This window comes from Rattus norvegicus, chromosome 8 (genome assembly GCF_021556685.1).
Source record: "Rattus norvegicus strain SHRSP/BbbUtx chromosome 8, alternate assembly SHRSP_T2T, whole genome shotgun sequence".
NCBI classification, from domain to species: domain Eukaryota; kingdom Metazoa; phylum Chordata; class Mammalia; order Rodentia; family Muridae; genus Rattus; species Rattus norvegicus.
The window spans coordinates 52,925,039-52,942,095 of record NC_141541.1 but is presented as its reverse complement, the minus strand read 5'-3'; the positions used below and the strand labels follow the sequence as shown (position 1 = coordinate 52,942,095).

Here is a 17,057-nt window from a genome sequence, read left to right as displayed (position 1 = left end):
GTAGCTGGAATGACCTTGAACTCATGATCCTCCTGCTTACCAAGCAAGTGCTAGACTATAGCAGGTGACACCACTGCTTGACTCGCCCCCTTACTTCTCTTTAAAAAAAAGATATAAAGGAGTATTAAGACCATGGTGCCTATTTAAAATATACATAAGTTGATTGAAATTTAAGGATTTTTTAATATTTAAAAATGTATTTTCTGTTTCCTTTGGTATTCTTACACTTTCACTATACGATGCTGTTCTGTGATGTCTATGAGAAGCCTGGTGCTCTCAATCCTGTCAGTCAGTCTTTAAAGTATATCATGATCTGTTTGGAATCAGGGTATCATGTAGCCCAGGCTTGAACTTGCTGTGTAGCTGAGGAGGACTCAGCATTTAATCATCCTGTCTCCCCCTCCTAAGTGCTGAAATCACAGACATGCACCACCATGCCTGGTTTATGTGGTACTGGGGATCCAACTTAGGGCTATGTGCGTGCTAGACAAGCACTCTACTATAATCTTTTATTTGCCTGAGGAAATTGTCATCTCAGAGGCTCACTGCAGGAAAGAAAAAAAGATAACTCACTTTTTCTAGCTCTTTCTGAACTCTGGCTGGCTGGTTCAACTCAGCTGTCCTGGCCCAAAGTCCTCTCCAAGCTGACTGATTCAATCTGGCTTCTCTCAGCTTCTCACTGACTAGATCTGCTTGGCCTCACACTAACTCTGGCAATATGCTCTAATACTCTGGCTCATTCTTATTCTCCAGCTCCAACTGCCTCTGCTGCACTGCACTGACTCCCAGCCGACTGACTCAGAGATCTGCATGCCTCAGTCTCCTGGGATTAAAGGAGCGTCTGTTTTCCAGCCAGATCACACAGACCTAGAAGGGCTTTGGATGAGATCCCTTGCCAGAGCCCTGTTGCTAGATTAAAATTCCCCTACACTCTGCCACCTAAGCTATATCACAGCCAGTCTTGGTCTTTCTTTGTTGGTTTTGCTGTAACACACACACACACACACACACACACACACTCACAAGTGAGCAAATGTGCATGTGAGTGTGGCACTTGCAAGTGTGGATGTAAAGCAACTTATAGGAGTTAGTTTTCCAACCTCGTGGGTCCTGGGGATCAAATTCAGATCTTCAGCCTTGGCAGCAAACATCATTACACACAGGGCTGTATTGCTGGTCCCAGCTTTGTTTTTTTGTAGAGCTTGGAATCAAACCCAGGACCTTGTACATGCTGAGCCAGCACTGTGCTATTGATCAGTTCTCTCAGCACTGAACCATCATCAGCATTTACTTGCATAGCAATCAGCTAATTTAATCAAAAGTCAATTACAAGGCCTTATCTCTTAACAGTTTATAGTGGCCTAGTAATCTGTCACTAAAATTACAAGCAGTGAACCTTTTGGTGACATTCATCTGCAGTGCCAACCACATGGAAGATTTACACAGGGAGGTTATTGGTGTCTAGGAATTTGAAGCCAATTTGAAGCATAACAAAACCCCATTTCAAAAGAAGGAAACCCCTACAGATGGTGAGTTATGATAACACAAGTGTCTAGGATTTCTGATTTAGAGAAATCTAAAGGTTGATGACAAAGATAGCATTTAAAAAAATGTTTAAGATTTATCTTATGGATATGAGTGTTTTGTCTGTATGTGTGTAGGTGTACCATGTGAGCCTAATGCTCACAGAGGTTAGAAAAAGACATTGCCCCCCCTGTAACTAGAGTTAGAGATGGGTATGAAACTCCATTTAGGTACTAGAAATTGAATCCAGGTTATCAAGAAGAGCATTCAATACTCTTACTTCTGGCCTATCTCTCCCACCCCAAAACCACTAGGATCAATATCTGAATGGCACTGGGAAGGTGGTGGCACACACCTTTAATCCCAGCAGTTGGGAGGTGAAGGCAGGTGGATCTCAGAGTTCAAGGCCAGCCAAGGCTACCCGGAGAAACATTGTGTGAACACTGAAAGAAAAATACAACAAAAACAAAACAAAAATCTGAATGCAGTTGAATAAGGTTTATTATGAGGTAGAGACAGGGTGAGTGAAGAAGACTCTCACATCACATCCTGTTCATTTCCTTCTTTCTCACCCCAGAGTCGAAGTTACAATGCACCATGTCTTGAGCCACAGGGCAAATGGGATGCTCAGACGCTCTACTCTGTCTTAGGGTCTTAGAACTTTCAGAAGTAACTCACTTTTCATTCTCCTCTTGTCCTAGTGACCAAACAGATCCTTTTAATCGTAGTCCCCTTACCATGGACCAGATCCGGCCAAACACAGAACTGAAAGAAAAAATTCAACGGTGGCTTGCAGAGAGGAAGCAACAAAAGGAGCAGCTTGAATAAATACTGTGAACTCTGCCCCGGGAGCGTGGCCGGGCGTAGACCGTTGCTTGTGCTTTCTCTCTTTCTGCCTCTGATCCTCTCCCTTTTCTTTGTTCGGTTTTGTTGGGTTTTTTTTTGGGGGGGGGCGGTATTTCATTCTTTGTTGTTTAAATTAGAAAATTGTTCTTGTGCAAATTATGATAATTACGATTTTTAAGACCTTGTTGTTTCCCTGGCTCACAGGAAATTCTCCTCACAGCATCTTTATAAATCATCACTAATTTTCAGCCTCCGTTTTCCTACACTTCTTACTTCCTTTTCTACCCTAAATTATATTAAGTCCAACAGCAAAAATGTCCTGCCATTTTATTCTTTCCCTTCCTAAGGACGGTTCAGACATTTTTTTAGTGAGCACTGCTTTTAAGTCTATGATGTCAGTCCTTCAGTGCCAGCTGATGGCATCCAAGCCCCTACTGTCCTGGGTATTTACTACCCATAGGGTCTGGGCTCAAGCACCTGGCCTTACTATAGCTCTGTAATACTGCAGAGTTGCTTTCCAGATAAATGCAAATACCTTAGTGTGTGTATAGATTTTCTGGCTGATGGATGAGGTAATCTTATACGTTTGTATTATCTTGTCACTTAATGATACCATCACAGACATTCAAGTAGCTGTATGATCTTTCAGTGAGTGACAGTGATATGTGGAACTTCCAGTAAGAGGATAAATAAGCCGTGGGGCCCTTTTCTCTTTTGTGCTCCAAGGACTAGGCCTGGGTAAAATAGGCAATAAATATTGTATCTATATGAAAATGTCATTTTAGGACACTTAATGCAGTATATGTATGTGTTAAACACACAGATACTGTGTCCTTTTTTTTATTGGTCTCATTTAATTGAGTGCCACATTATATCATGTCTTCCCGAGTAAGATTTATATAGTGTGTGGCAGTGTTTTCTCACTTACTTGTTCTAGTCAGGTAAAACCCGAAGACTATACGATGTATATAGCTAGTGTTTGGGCTGTGACCTGGCTTCTAAGAGCTGCTTCTCACCTAGCCTTAGTTTATCAATTAATAGAGATTGAAGCAAAATCTTGCCCCCAAGCCGTTTTAAAAATCTACTTATCTCTGGGTAGTTAAAAGTGGTTCTGCCCCACTTCTCCAACTGTTTTGCTATAAGGGGCTCAGTCCTTTGTGGGATGTTTTTATATCAGTATCAATCTCAGCCCAGAGGTGTAAAGGACAAGAAAATGTGGCTGTGACTTCTTTTACAGAACATTACTGTTCCAAAAGAACATACAAAAGCAGTGTTTCAGTTCCAACACAGTTGCAATAAGCAGTCCTTTGTGTGTTTTTTTCTTGTTATCAACTGGAAAACTTGTGATTAGAGAGAGCACCTCACTCTGGCTATTAAAGAATGTTACCTGTTGTAAACAGGGATGCCTCAGGCATATCTGTAAATGCCAAAAGGTTAAGGCTGATTCAGTGTGCCCCTGGGCCTTTAGGTATATATTGACAGGATTTCTTTTCTTCAGGTGAACTTCATTTCCTGTCTGTAGTATTCTCCTTTCCCTCTCTGGCAATGAACTGCATATGAAATAAGCTTCTACCCGCTGCTCTTAACTTTTCCAAAGCTAATGTGGGAGGATGCTTTTACACTCTTATTTGAAAATGAGGGAAAGCCCAGTTTTACAAGTGAAAACTGGAGGAAAATAGGTACAGACCCTCCAGAAGACAGCTGTTCCCAGCAGCTTTCTGGCGGATGAGCTCTGAGCTGTCTCTTGTCTCTGTCTGTATTCTGAACTGAACTGAACCTTCAGACTGTAAGCCTCTTTGGCAAGTTTGTGTTTTGTTTTGTTTTTTAAGCTCTTCTGATACTTTTCTATGAATGGCTGTGACACCACTGAGGCTGCTGAATACCTTTAATGACAAAAGCAAGTGTGTAGCTTAAGGCCACTGTTGGTGAGGAAACCAAGTGTCCTCTGTGCCTTCTTTCTGTGAACTAATTTAAAGAAATCCAGAAAAAGAAACTCTAAGGACTCCCAACCTGGTACAGTAAGACACATATGTGCATTTGCAAAGGTCAAAGGGTGTCTTGTCTGGAACTCGGCCGCAGCTGTAAATCTGTTAAGACTTCCTGACATGCCAAGTTTTACGTGATGACTTTGCTGGAGGACAAAAGGAAAGTGAAGACTTCAGTCAGCTCATAACTCACCAAGAGGCTAATACTAAACTTGGAAAATCATTTAGAGTTCAAGCAGTTGTTTGTTTAATATAGCTTTCTGTGGGTGTGTGAAAATGGAGGGCCGCTTGAGAAGTAGCCTAACAGAACAGGCGAAGGTGCCAGTTGCTGCTCAGCACTCCACTCTACAAAAGCTTCATTACTTTATTTGGTTCTGGTTGCTAAGCAGCCATTGGGCAAAGCCCACTGGGTACCATGACAAGCCAGACTGATGCCACATCATTGGCATGTGAGGAAATAGTGCACATGTTCTAACTGCTAAATGGGGAAGAACCTAGAGCAGAAAAGGAAGAACAAAACAGCAAAAAGGTTGGACTGAAATCAACTCGATCGACAACTGTATTTGAAACATTCCAGGAAGGTTACTTTTTGTCAGACTTGCCTGGGGGGAGTTTGCTCAAAACTTGTATTTAATAAATGAGCAGCTGACTTACCACCCTTGTTATCCCTTTATTTACAGTACTGAAAGCGAGTGGCAACCTGGTATGGTGTCTGCCTGTAATCCCCACTACTAATGATAGGAGGATTGGAGGGTGAGGCCAGGCAAGGCTACCAAGTGAGTTCAAAGCCAGTCAGGCATCTTATCAAGACATTTCAAAGGAAAATTTGGTAGAGTTTGCTTAGCATACACATTGCTAAATCCACTACCACAAAAAGAAATAGTGACGGTTTCAGAAGCCCCTCTGAAAACCTAGTGGGTTTTGGCACTTTCTCAAAGGCAAGATACTAGCAAATGTGTATGATCTGGCTGACCCTAACTGGCCTCACCACAGACCTTTAGAGCAGTGGTTCTCTACCTGTAGGTCACCTAAGACCATTGGAAAACAGATATTTACAGTTCATAACAGCAGCGAGGTTATAGTTATGAAGTAGCAACAAAAGATAGTTTCGTGGATGGGGTCACCACAACATGAGAAACTGTATTAAAGGGTGGCAGCATTGGGAAAGTGGAGAACCGTTGCTTTAGGGAGGCACCCTGAGGCTGTCCTCAGAAGACAGGTCTCAAGGAGTGCTTATTTATTCTAATTAGCTCCTTTATGGCTTCACTTCCCAATCTAAATAATAGACTTTTTAATACTTTACCACCATGTCCTTATTCCGTTTCCATATCTATGACATGCAGAATCTCAGCTTACGTTAATTTAACCATTACTCTCCAGTACCTAAACTACAGGCAACTGGACAACCCACAAGCCTGTGGGTTCCACCACTGCCCAGCGCTCTTCTCTGTGACCTTCAGACACTCTGAAATGTAGCCTTGCTCACCCTAAGTTCTCTGTCTCCCATTTCCTTTTCACTCAGGTGGCATTCGTCAGATTCCTCACTTGGAAACTTTTCTCCCTTCACCCCATTTAAGGAAGAGGTCCCACCATTCCCAAACGAACTCCTCTACCTTCTTTGCTGTCTCCCTGTCCTTGACTGTTCAGTTTCTCCTGAGTTCCACCTTCCTCTTGGGTTGTCTGACATTCTTTTGCTTCCATATTTCTTCATTGATGCAATCTGGTTTCTAAGGTTTTGAAACCTTTTCTAATTAATGTCACAGATGTTTGTGCTGATACTTAGCTGGCCTATCTTTCCCCCAAATGCATAGTCTTACCCTAGTCCAAGACTGGCCTATAACTTCCAGTCCTGAGGCTTTTCTGTATGCGGTTATAATAGGTTTCACCACCCAGTTTGTCTTTCCTGCTTTAATTTGACATCACTGTCTAAGGCAGCTTGTCTTTCCCACATTGAAATGCTTCTGACTCCTTGATCCCACTTCTAATTTTTCTTGCTACTTAACCATCCCATCAGTTTTACTTCTAAAGTTTGGGGTTTTTTCCAGAACGCGTTCTCATCAAATAGTTTCCTACATAGTTTTTGGGTTTTCGGTTTTGGTGGTGGTGGTTTTCATTCATAATGTCAAAGTTGGGGTTGGGGATTTAGCTCAGTGGTAGAGCGCTTGCCTAGCAAGCACAAGGCCTTGGGTTCGGTCCCCAGCTCAAAAAGAAAAAAAAAAAAAAAAAAAAAAGAAAAGAAAAGAAAAAGAAAACATAATGTCAAAGTTACAAGCCCTTGGAGTTTGTATGTTTTCTTACACATCAAGGATCTCCACGTTTTCTCAGATCAGCACTAGGCCTATTCTTATGTTCCTTTCTATATTTTCTTGCAACTGATACTCTTTGTATGACTATTTAGGAATCTTAGTCTCTAAGGGGACAATACCCAAAGCATGTTTCCACTGAATTACAAATGCCTGGCACAGTGCACACCCTCAAAACACACGACTTCATTCCTCTTGTCCGCACAGCTCCTAGTGGCTTGTCTTAAAAGCCGGGTTGGATCCCAATTCTGATGCTGGCTGCGGCGGAAAACGGAATTATGAAGTCAATTAAAGAAGTCGTTGATTGGGTGACTCACATAAATGTAAGGCCTATGTGGCCCCTTAAAGTTCTTATTTGGTCTTGGCCCTGCTATGCCTTTAAGACGAACATATCGACCCACAAGCATCTTGTGAAGCATTCCAGCCTCGATTTCCATATTTTCTGAAAAGCTACGAAACTGCCGCAAGCTAATGTGGAGATGAAGCAAAGAAAATCAATGACGCATGCGCATTTCCCCACTTCAACGATCTTCCGGCCCACCATGAATAGCTGTCCCAAGTTATGCCTGGTTCCTGAGGAATCTCGTTATTCTCCACGTGTTATCTTGCCTCATTTTATTTATATCTACGTTTTTACTTGTGCTGAACAAAGTAATCTGACTAATGAGATGCCACAAACACGGAAGCAATACCTATATATTTTGAACAGGCATAGAGGGGGCAGCCTGACCTTAGAAGTGGGGAAGGGGTCCTTCCGCGGGTCCTTACGGGGGTGACATTCAGCCGCTGGTTCGGGGAGACGAACCTTCCACCTTAGACCATGGCCAAGTTCATCCGTAACCTCGCGGACAAGGCACCGTCGATGGTGGCGGGTGAGCGCAGCGCGGGAGAGAATCGTGAGGGGAAGGAGTGTGCTGCGGCACCAAGGGGCCCGCGGGCGTCGGGAGGGCCTCCAGGAGGCAACTGCAAAGCCCCAGTCTCGCCTGGCCTGTCCCTGGCTGCCTAGGGCGCACAAGCTGTTGGGCCCTAACCGGGCCTGTTAAGTGTGGTCGTGTGGTTTTTGCCCGGCCTCACTCCGCCGCGAACGCCATGACGCCCCCTTACCGTGCCGGGAGATCTAGGAAGGGGAGGACGACGGTAACAGGGGAGAGGTCACACATCAGACCTTATAGCTGATCTGGGTCTCAGTGAAGTTGTTAGAAAGTCACCAGAAATTTTAAATGAAAGTTATGTTTGCTTACCATCCTGGTCAGATGCTAGAGAATTCCGACGAAGGGAATTTGGAGCGTGGGGATGAATATCCTCACCCCAGTCAGCATAGAAAACGATGCCTGTCAGCAGTCGTCTTCAGAACGATGGCTTGGCATTCGTGGGCTTGTTTTGTTTGAAAATACTGGTAGACAGAGATCTCTCAGATAAACACTGAATCGTTACAAGCCTGAGCAGTATACTCAATCGATACAGTTCTCTTCTTTTTTTTTTTTTTTTCGGAGCTGGGGACCGAACCCAGGGCCTTGCGCTTCCTAGGTAAGCGCTCTACCACTGAGCTAAATCCCCAGCCCCCAGTTCTCTTCTGAGTAGCAGAAATTATTGTTATCTCTGAAGCAGGAGATTAAGTTTACATTTCCTTCTTTACTGTATTATAAAGCGGTTGAAGGTCAGATTTCTAAATGTGAGTACACTGTAGCTGTCTTCAGACACACCAGAAGAGGGTATCGGATCCCCGTTACAGATGGTTGTGAGCCACCATGTGGATTCTGGGAATTGAACTCAGGACCTCTGGAAGAACAGCCAGTGTTCTTAATCTCTCCAGCCCTAGAAGGTGGAATTTTAAAAACTTGTAATTTTGAGCTTTCGAACCTGTTTTGCTGTGCTTGGATATTTAGTAATTCATTTTTCTCTCCCCTTCATCACTAGCCAGACAGTAGTGAGCTATTGAAACCCTTAAAGTGCCAGAGTCTATAAATACTGGATTCCTTCCCTCGGAACGCTAGGCTGCCAACAACTGTTTTGCAAAGAATTTGCATAGTAAAATCATTAGGTCTTCTGCAGCAAGTGCTACAGTTTTCACACCAATGCAACCAAAAGGCTTTGACGTTTGGACTTTGATGGTTTGAGGTGCTAACTTTAGTATTTCATAGGGATATTTTCCCAGCTGTATGACTTTTGCATCTTTTAGGTAGCTTGATTCAGGAATTTAAAACTGGTTTTATTGATAAAATACAAAATAACAAAAGACATTGCCAAGGTAAACTTTGGTCATGAAACATAAACCCAAACCTTTTCCACTGTTGTAATTATAAGATAACTTGTTCTAGAAGTACTGAAAAATGAGGGCTCTGAAAAAACAGAACGTTAAGTAGATTTTTGCTCTGCAGCATAGGCTGGATGTGAATGTAAAAAGTATTTGATACTGACTGCTAACTGGATCTCTCAGTTCCTTAGGAATGTTGCTTGAAGGAAGAAGTCAGTAACTTTATTATCATACTTCCCCCAGAAAGGTCAAAGTCTGGTTTTTCTGTTTTGTTTTGTTTTTTTCTTAACTAAACTCTAAATTTTATGTGGGTTTCACAGCTTTTCCATTCATATCCTCTGAGTCTGTATTCATTCTAGGGTATTACCTTACAACTAGTTGTCTTGTGTGTCTGTTTCCCTTTCTTATATCTGATATTTGCTTTCATGATTTGGCCACTTGGAGATGTCTGCTTAGATACCCGAGACGGATAGCCCTGATGGTCTGCATGCCCATCTGCTGATCTGATGTGGCGGGCGGTCTTCCGCTGTGAGGCTACTGCTTGCATTCTGCACCTGCCCTTTTTTGGCGGTTTCATACATTTATGTAACAGTTTTAGTCATTTTCATGTGTACACCTCCCTCTCCTGGAATTCTCAGCAAATCCACCTCCTATCTTCATTCACCTACCCCTCAGAAAAGAACATCACAATGACATCCTGTTAGTGACAGGCCTTATGTGTCTATAGCCATTCTTTACAAGCGAGTAACCAGAGCAAGAGGGCTTTCTGTTAAAGTGGCGGGTAAGTCCATTTTCTACATGAATTAAGTGGGATTCTGTGAGGAAGATCTGTTTCTAGTCCATTTCTCTCTCTCCCTCTCTCTCTTGTTTGTTGTTTCAATTGTAGATTGCACAGGCTCTTTTAAGTTTATTTCATACTTCTTGTATCTAGTTCTATCTCGTTATTTATTGCTGAGATTGTGCCAGACTTGGCAGTCTGTAGGTTTTTGTTTTTTTTTTTTTTTTAATTGGCCCCCTTTGACATGCCTTCTTAGTTTTTGGTTCTACATGATAAGTCATCTCTTTATTTTCTCTGCTTAGCCTTGGCCTTGGCCATTTCTCCAAGGAGCCCTGGGTCCTTTTATTAAACAATGGAATTCACAGATTACCCTCTAGGTTCTGGGTTTGTTCCTTGCTGCTACAGTCCATTTCAAAGTTCTCTCAGTGGACAGATGTCTGAGTTTAGTTTCTTTTGCTGTGATAAAACACCATGACTGGGCTGGAGAGATGGCTCAGTAGTTAGGAGCACTGATTGCTCTTCCAGAGGTCCTGAGTTCAAATCCCAGCAACCACATGGTGGCTCACAACCGTCTGTAATGGGATCCTATTCTCGTGTGTTTGAGGACAGTGATGGTCCACTCACGTACATAAAATAAATAAAATCTTTAAAACAACAACAACAAATCACCATGACCAAAGGCAACTTGGGGAGGAAAAGGGTTTATTTCATTTTTACAGCTTGAAATTCATCATCCAGGGAAATCGGGGCAAGAACCTAGAGTCGAGCGTTATTTGCTGGCTTGCTCCCTGTGGCTTGTTCAGCCTGCTTCTTTATAGCACCTAGGACCACTAGCCCAGGAGTGGCAGCACCCTAAGGACCGCTAGCCCAGGAGTGGCAGCACCCTAAGGACCGCTAGCCCAGGAGTGGCAGCACCCTAAGGACCGCTAGCCCAGGAGTGGCAGCACCCTAAGTGAATTGGATGCTCTCACCCCAGTCACCAGGAAAATGCCCCACAGGCCAAACTGGTAGGTTGGGGCATTTTCTCAGTTGAGGTTCTTTTTGGTTGGTTTTTGGGGTTTTTGTGGGGTTTTGTTTTTGAAACAGAGTTTATCTGTGTAGCCTTGGCTATCCCGGAATCACTCTGTAGACCAGGCCGGCCTCGAACTTACAGATATGCCTACCTGCCTCTGCCTCCTGGGCACTGGGACTAAAGGTGACACCACCACTACTCAACCAGTTAAGGTTCCTTCTTACCAAATGACTCTAGCTTTTGTTAAGTTGACACAAAGCTAGCCAGCTCAGCAGGTATCAGACATACCTATAATTGCACGTTAGTCTGTATACATAGATACTTGTCTCTAGAGCTGAAGAGATTGGTCAGTAGTTAAGAGCTCTTGCTTAGGACCTAAATTCAGTTCTCAGCAGCAATGTGGTGGCTCACAACCACAATTCCAGTTCCAAGGGATCTGGTGCCCTCTGCTGTCAGCCTTGAGCACTACACACATACATAAGCATACATACAGGCAAAACACTCACACACAAAATAAAATGAATCTTATGTATGTGAGAACACTGTTTCTGTTTCAAACACACCAGAAGAGGGCATCAGATCCCATTACAGATGGGTATAAGCCACCATGTGGTTGCTAAAAATTGAACTCAGGACCTCTGGAAGAATTGTCAGTGCTCTTAACCACTGAGCCATCTCTCTAGCGTCCCCCCCAAAAAATCTTTTAAAATGAATAAATAAATAGCTGAGTGATGTCGGTAGTAGCAGGTAGATCTCTGTAAATTTGAGGCCAGCCTGATCTACAGAATGAGTTCCAGGACAGCCAGGGTTACAGAGAAAAACTGTTTAGAAAAAAAAAGTGAGTGAATGACTGTTCTGTGCCCCTCTATGTACATATAATCCTAATCCAGCAGCATCAGATTCCTGCTGCCTCACCATACATCTGTTTCTGTATGCGTTTCTGTCACCGTCACTGTCTGCTATAACTTCAGTCCAAGATCTTGTACATGCACTACCGCTGAGCTATATCCCGAGACCCTGTGTTGCTTTTGTTACTATATCTTCTGCTAAATTCATTGATTCAAAATAGTGACTACATCAAGGAATTTCAGCTTAATTCTAGGGGTTTGTTTTGTTTTGTTTTCCAAGATAGGGTTTTTCTGTGTAGCCTTATTTGTCCAAGAACTCACTGGTTGACCAGACTGGTCTTGAACTCACAGAGCTCTGCCTTCCTCTGCCTCCTCAGTACTGGGATTAGATTAAAGGTGTGAGCCACCACCACCCAGCACAGATTCTAGTTTTGGTTCTTCTTACCAATACATGTAAATTTTATTTTTATTGAGTGCACTGTTTGAAAGGGGAGCAGCTCTACTCTGGTAAGAGAGATTTAAGCCAGCCCATATCACTAAGGATACCAAAAATGAATGGATACTAATGGGTATAATTTCCTCTGGACTTGTGGCCAATATTGTGATGAGCCTCAATCTTACTATTAATACTATTCAGTCTACATAGCTTCTCCCCTTCTGAACCTCCTCTCTTCAAAATCTGGTGTTTCTACAAAGGAACATAAGCGTTTGCCCTTGCAAGCCTAGCTCTGAGTAACTTTACACCATTTGATTTGCCATTCAAAGATGAATACAGCACTAGCTGGCCACTAGTGAGTGCGTCTGACATTAACTGCTCAGAGCTTCCTGCCTGGCGGAGTGGCCCTGTGACACAGGTGTCCTGCATCTTCAAAGCCTCTTGTTACCAGGGAGCAGCAGCTCTGACTTTGACACTGGGTGCACCTTCAGTCCAAGCAGTGAGTGGATGTGATACATGAATAAATATTTGTGTCCAGCCCACACATCTGCTTCTTTCCATCTGTAGTGAGTTCACCCTGGATTTTTTGTTTTGTTTTGTTTTGCAGCTGCCGTGACTTACTCGAAGCCTCGATTGGCCACATTTTGGCACTATGCTAGGGTTGAGCTGGTTCCCCCAACCCTTGGTGAAATCCCTACAGCTATTCAGAGCATGAAAAATATAATTCACAGTGCCCAAACTGGTAACTTCAAACACCTCACAGTTAAGGTAATTCTGCTAAATGAAAAAGTATGCTTGTGATTGAAAAGTGTCTTCCCTGGGGATATTTCCAGTTCTTTTGATTAATATATGTATTTTCCAGTAAGGCAAACTCCAACATGAGAGATTGTCTCTTTTTTGACTGCCAAGGAAAGACATTTTCTTTTCTCATTTCGTCATCTGAATAGAAGTAATCCAGCCGTTCTTTGTCTTGGTCTAGTTGTGATTATAGAGCAAAAAGGTGCGCGTCCTGAGTTACTGGGAACCTCATTCTCCTTTCTAATGCCATCTACTATATTATAACATGCTGATATAGTTTTTGGGCTTTGTTTTATTTTTAAGATTTATTTATTATATATAAGTTCACTGTATTTCAGACACCAGAAGAGGACATCAGATCTTATTACAGATGGTCGTGAGCCACCATGTGGTTGCTGGGATTTGAACTCAAGACCTCTGGAAGAGCAGTCAGTGCTCTTAGTCACTAAGCCATCTTTCCAGCCCATGGAACTTGACTTTAAGTACACCGATGTCTAGTAACTGCTGTGATCAGAGCCTTTGCCTGGGGGAGGGTGACAGTCAGGAGACTTCAATACCTCCCGGTCCACCTGAAGGAGGAAAATGACCTCCAAAAATGTTATTAATAATAGTAAAAAGGTCCAGTTTGTTTATAGAAGGATTTTTTTCCCCAACTTGACTTTGTAATTCTAAGTTTGCATTTGAATGAAGCAATGCCTTCTAGAACTATGTGTGGTTTGCTTTTTTTTTTTTTTTTTTTTGTTTCATTTTGTTTTGTTTATTGGTCAGGAATATAAAATAGATACTGAGTACTTGGAAAAAATTAATCCAAATGATAGTGAAAGAAGGAAGAAGACAGAGTCCTTCATCTTATTCCAAAGTCTCTGTTCAGAGAGAAGCCTTCCTGTGAATGCCCTGTCTAATGTGTGAGCCACTTCCAGGATGTGGGTTGTTTTAGGACCCATAAAGTGTCTCGTAAAATAATAATGAAAGGGTTAAGCCAGTTCAGGCCTTTAAAGATCTCTTTGAAACAGTTTATAAGCTCAGGCTCGTTTGCCTCACAAAATTGAAAGTTCAAGGCTCTCAGAAGTTGGACATTGAGTATCAGTAATTCCTAGCTTTGGCTAAAACTGTTCTGTGATTTTAATATCATCCTTACATTCTCTGTTAATCCTGAGAACAGTTTCAAATATGTGTTGGGTTTTTGTTTGCTTTTTAAAGTACCTTAAAATTTGTGCTTTTTCTTTTCCAGGAAGCTGTGCTGAATGGTTTGGTGGCCACTGAGGTGTGGATGTGGTTTTATATCGGAGAGATCATAGGCAAACGTGGCATTGTTGGCTATGATGTTTGAAGACCAATCTTTAACTTCTGATTTGAGTTCTTATCTTGGACCATGTGTAATGAGACTGCTATCTGAATAAAATGCTAGCTGTGCAGTGGCAGTGTTTCCTCTGTCAAGTACTGCACAGTGACAGTATTTCCTGATAGTAAGTTAGTCGTCTTTGGCTTTGTTACACTGATACAGGTTTAAGTGTATGTTTGTTTAACCTGCAATTAGGAAAAACTTGTGAATATACATGGTACATGGACGTATGATGGTTAAAATTTTAATTTAAAATTTAATGGTTGGGTTGGGGATTTAGCTCAGTGGTAGAGCGCTTGCCTAGGAAGTGCAAGGCCCTGGGTTCGGTCCCCAGCTCCGAAAAAAAGAACCAAAAAAAAAAAAAAAAAATTAATGGTGGTGGTGGTGCACACCAGGAAGTAGAGGCTGGTGATCTCGGAGTTCGAGGCCAGCCTAGTCAACAGAGCAAGTTCAGGACAGCCAGAGCTACACAGAGAAACTTTTGTCTCTCCCACCTACCAAAAAAAAAATCTGTAATCCTAGTAGTTGGGAGGCTCACTTCAGATTTAAAGCTAACTTGCATGGACTACACAGTTTCAGGCCAGTAATAGTTAAACAATGAAGCTCTTATCTCTAAAGAGAAAGAGGCTGAAACTTTAAACAGGTGTAGTGCATATGCCCAACAACAGAAAAGACTGATGTAAGATCACTTGAGTCAAGGAGCTCAAGACCAACCTGAATGTATAATGGGACTTTGTCTCACAAGGAAATATGGGGGAGGGACAGGAGTGTAAGGCCAGCTTGGGCTATATGAGGCATTGTCTCATAAACAATATTCTTAAAAATGTTGATGTAGGCCTCAGATTGAATATTTGCATCAAGAATGAAGAGGGTAGTATGCTTAGCTATACGATTATAACGTCTTTGACAGTAGGGCACGGTAAAAGACCCATGTAACTGGACAGTCTGTGACAGGAACCTCTCATCCTAGTGTTCATGAAGGTCTCTGAATTCAACACCATTCTGGTCTGCATATTCAGTTCCAGTACAGCCAGGACTATATAGACAGATCCTGTCTTTCTTCAAAGAATAGTCTAACTGGGATATATTATTAATCTGGTTTTGTAGTTTTGCAAGATCCAGTAGATAACATTTCCAGTGGTGACATCCAAGGCTCTAAGTAGTGTATTATGGGCTGAAATAAACAGTGATTAGTATCAGTTTGTCTTGTGGAGCGGTTCATGAGGATGTTAGAAGAGGTGCTGATCCAGTGTTGCCGTGGCTGCAGACCCTGCAGTCTCTGGTTGGCTCAGGGGTCTTATTCTAACCTGTTCTTAAAGTCATAAGCCTGTGGTACAGTATTGTTCCTTCAGTAGTAGTGTTTAATTTTGTCCTTTTAGTCCCACAATTGGAACACAGCTTCTATACCTTAATGAAGAAACAGTACAGCTCTTCTAGATATGAGCAAGGTCTTTATGGAGACTGTTCTCTTGTGAAATATAAAGTAATGTTCAAAGGAACACAAGTGATCCAAACTAAGTCATGCTGTATCTGGACATACTCTGTCATGTAAGTTTCATAGCACAGGACTGTAGGGATACTTCTATGACAACTTAGATGAATTTCCTTTCTATGTAGTACATGACCAATAAAGCTAACCAGGAGAAAAACACAACCAAGATAGGAATTCAGCCAGTGCCTGCTGTAGCCTAAACTCAAGTGGGTTTTCATATGTAATGCTCCGTTGTAAAGCAGCAGTCACACCAGAAGACATTCCGTCTTCTCTACTGCTTTCCCCCACAACACACCTCTGTGACTTACACTGCGTCTGCATTTTCCTGAATTAAAATAGCTGCCTGTAGTGATCACTGGACTTCACCAGGCTGCTGGTCCCTATCATTCCCACATACCTTGTCTCCTTGCAGAGACTGGAGTTTCATGGAATGTGTGAATACTGATGGCTTGGTTTTCATTATAGTTCAGTTGCTTAATTCCAAGTACTTCCTTAGCATAGAAACCTGTTCAAGACTGGTCCCAGTTCTAAGAGCTCCGTCTGGTTTTAAGATGAGGACAATGGAAGATAAACTTGGAAGACGCTAACCCAGACCATGTTGAGAAGATGGACCAAAAGAGGCTTTCTGGAGATGACCTAAAGAAAACCTCAAGACTGAGGCAGGAGTGTGAGGCCAGTCTAGGTTACTTAGAGCCCCAGCCTCAAACCAGGAGAATGCAGTCCAAGAACAATGGAGTAGGGTATGGGACAACCACAAAGCTGTTCTATGGAGAAAAACGTGGACATGTGTAATGCCAGCAGGGCAGGTGGAACTGGATGGTCAAAGGTCAAGGCTTGAAGAAAGGACTTGGCAGTTAAGAGCACCGGCTGCTCTTCCAGAGGACCCAGGTTCATCCCAATACCTACAAGGCAGCTAACAATCATCTCTAACAAGTTCCTGGGAATCCAGTGTCCTCTTCTGGCCTCTGGACAGCAGGCATGCACATATTAAATGTAGGCAAAAACACCCATATACATTTTTTTTAAATTAAGTATTGTGTGACCAAACATTTCATGGGAAGATACAACACACATTTACCTCAAACAGGAATTTCATGACAGACCCAAATAAGGATACCACTGAAGTCTAACTTGGCAAACCAATGGATTCTATTGGGGTTCCTTACAGGAGCAGAAATGACTCAAAGTGGCACCACCAAAGCCCACTGCAACAGGTAATAGCTCAGAGAAGCTAGGGAAACCTACAGCATACTGCAAAAGGTTGGAAGAGTGTTCTTGCCAAGTTGGTATAAATTGGTCTCATTTAGGCTAAACCTCTTCAAGCAGGTGATGGTCAGATCTAGGAGTCTTCTTTCCAGTTCACTTTCCTTCCATCTGAGGTGCTCTCAGCTTTCATTATTAACTCTGGTAGGGAGAGACCTAGTGAATCTGGTCAGTTT

The 17,057-nt window shown here is 42.6% G+C and overlaps 2 protein-coding genes across 6 annotated transcripts in view; both read left to right on the top strand.

The window, feature by feature from the left end:
• Ube4a (ubiquitination factor E4A) overlaps window positions 1–5,011 on the top strand; it is a 41,840-nt gene extending 36,829 nt beyond the window's left edge. For 4 of the 5 annotated variants that reach the window (XM_087561884.1, XM_087561885.1, XM_087561887.1 and 1 more), the window contains one exon: window positions 2,226–5,011. In XM_087561884.1, coding sequence (XP_087418010.1) covers window positions 2,226–2,352 — 127 coding nt within the window. In that variant the 3' untranslated portion in view covers window positions 2,353–5,011. 5 annotated transcript variants of the gene reach the window in all.
• A 2,392-nt stretch (window positions 5,012–7,403) lies between these two features.
• Window positions 7,404–15,325, top strand: Atp5mg (ATP synthase membrane subunit G). Its single transcript, NM_212516.3, is given in 3 exon segments — window positions 7,404–7,530; window positions 12,594–12,754; window positions 14,016–15,325. Coding segments are annotated over 3 exon segments (312 nt in total). The 5' UTR covers window positions 7,404–7,478; the 3' UTR covers window positions 14,115–15,325.
• The last annotated feature ends 1,732 nt before the right edge of the window (window positions 15,326–17,057 follow it).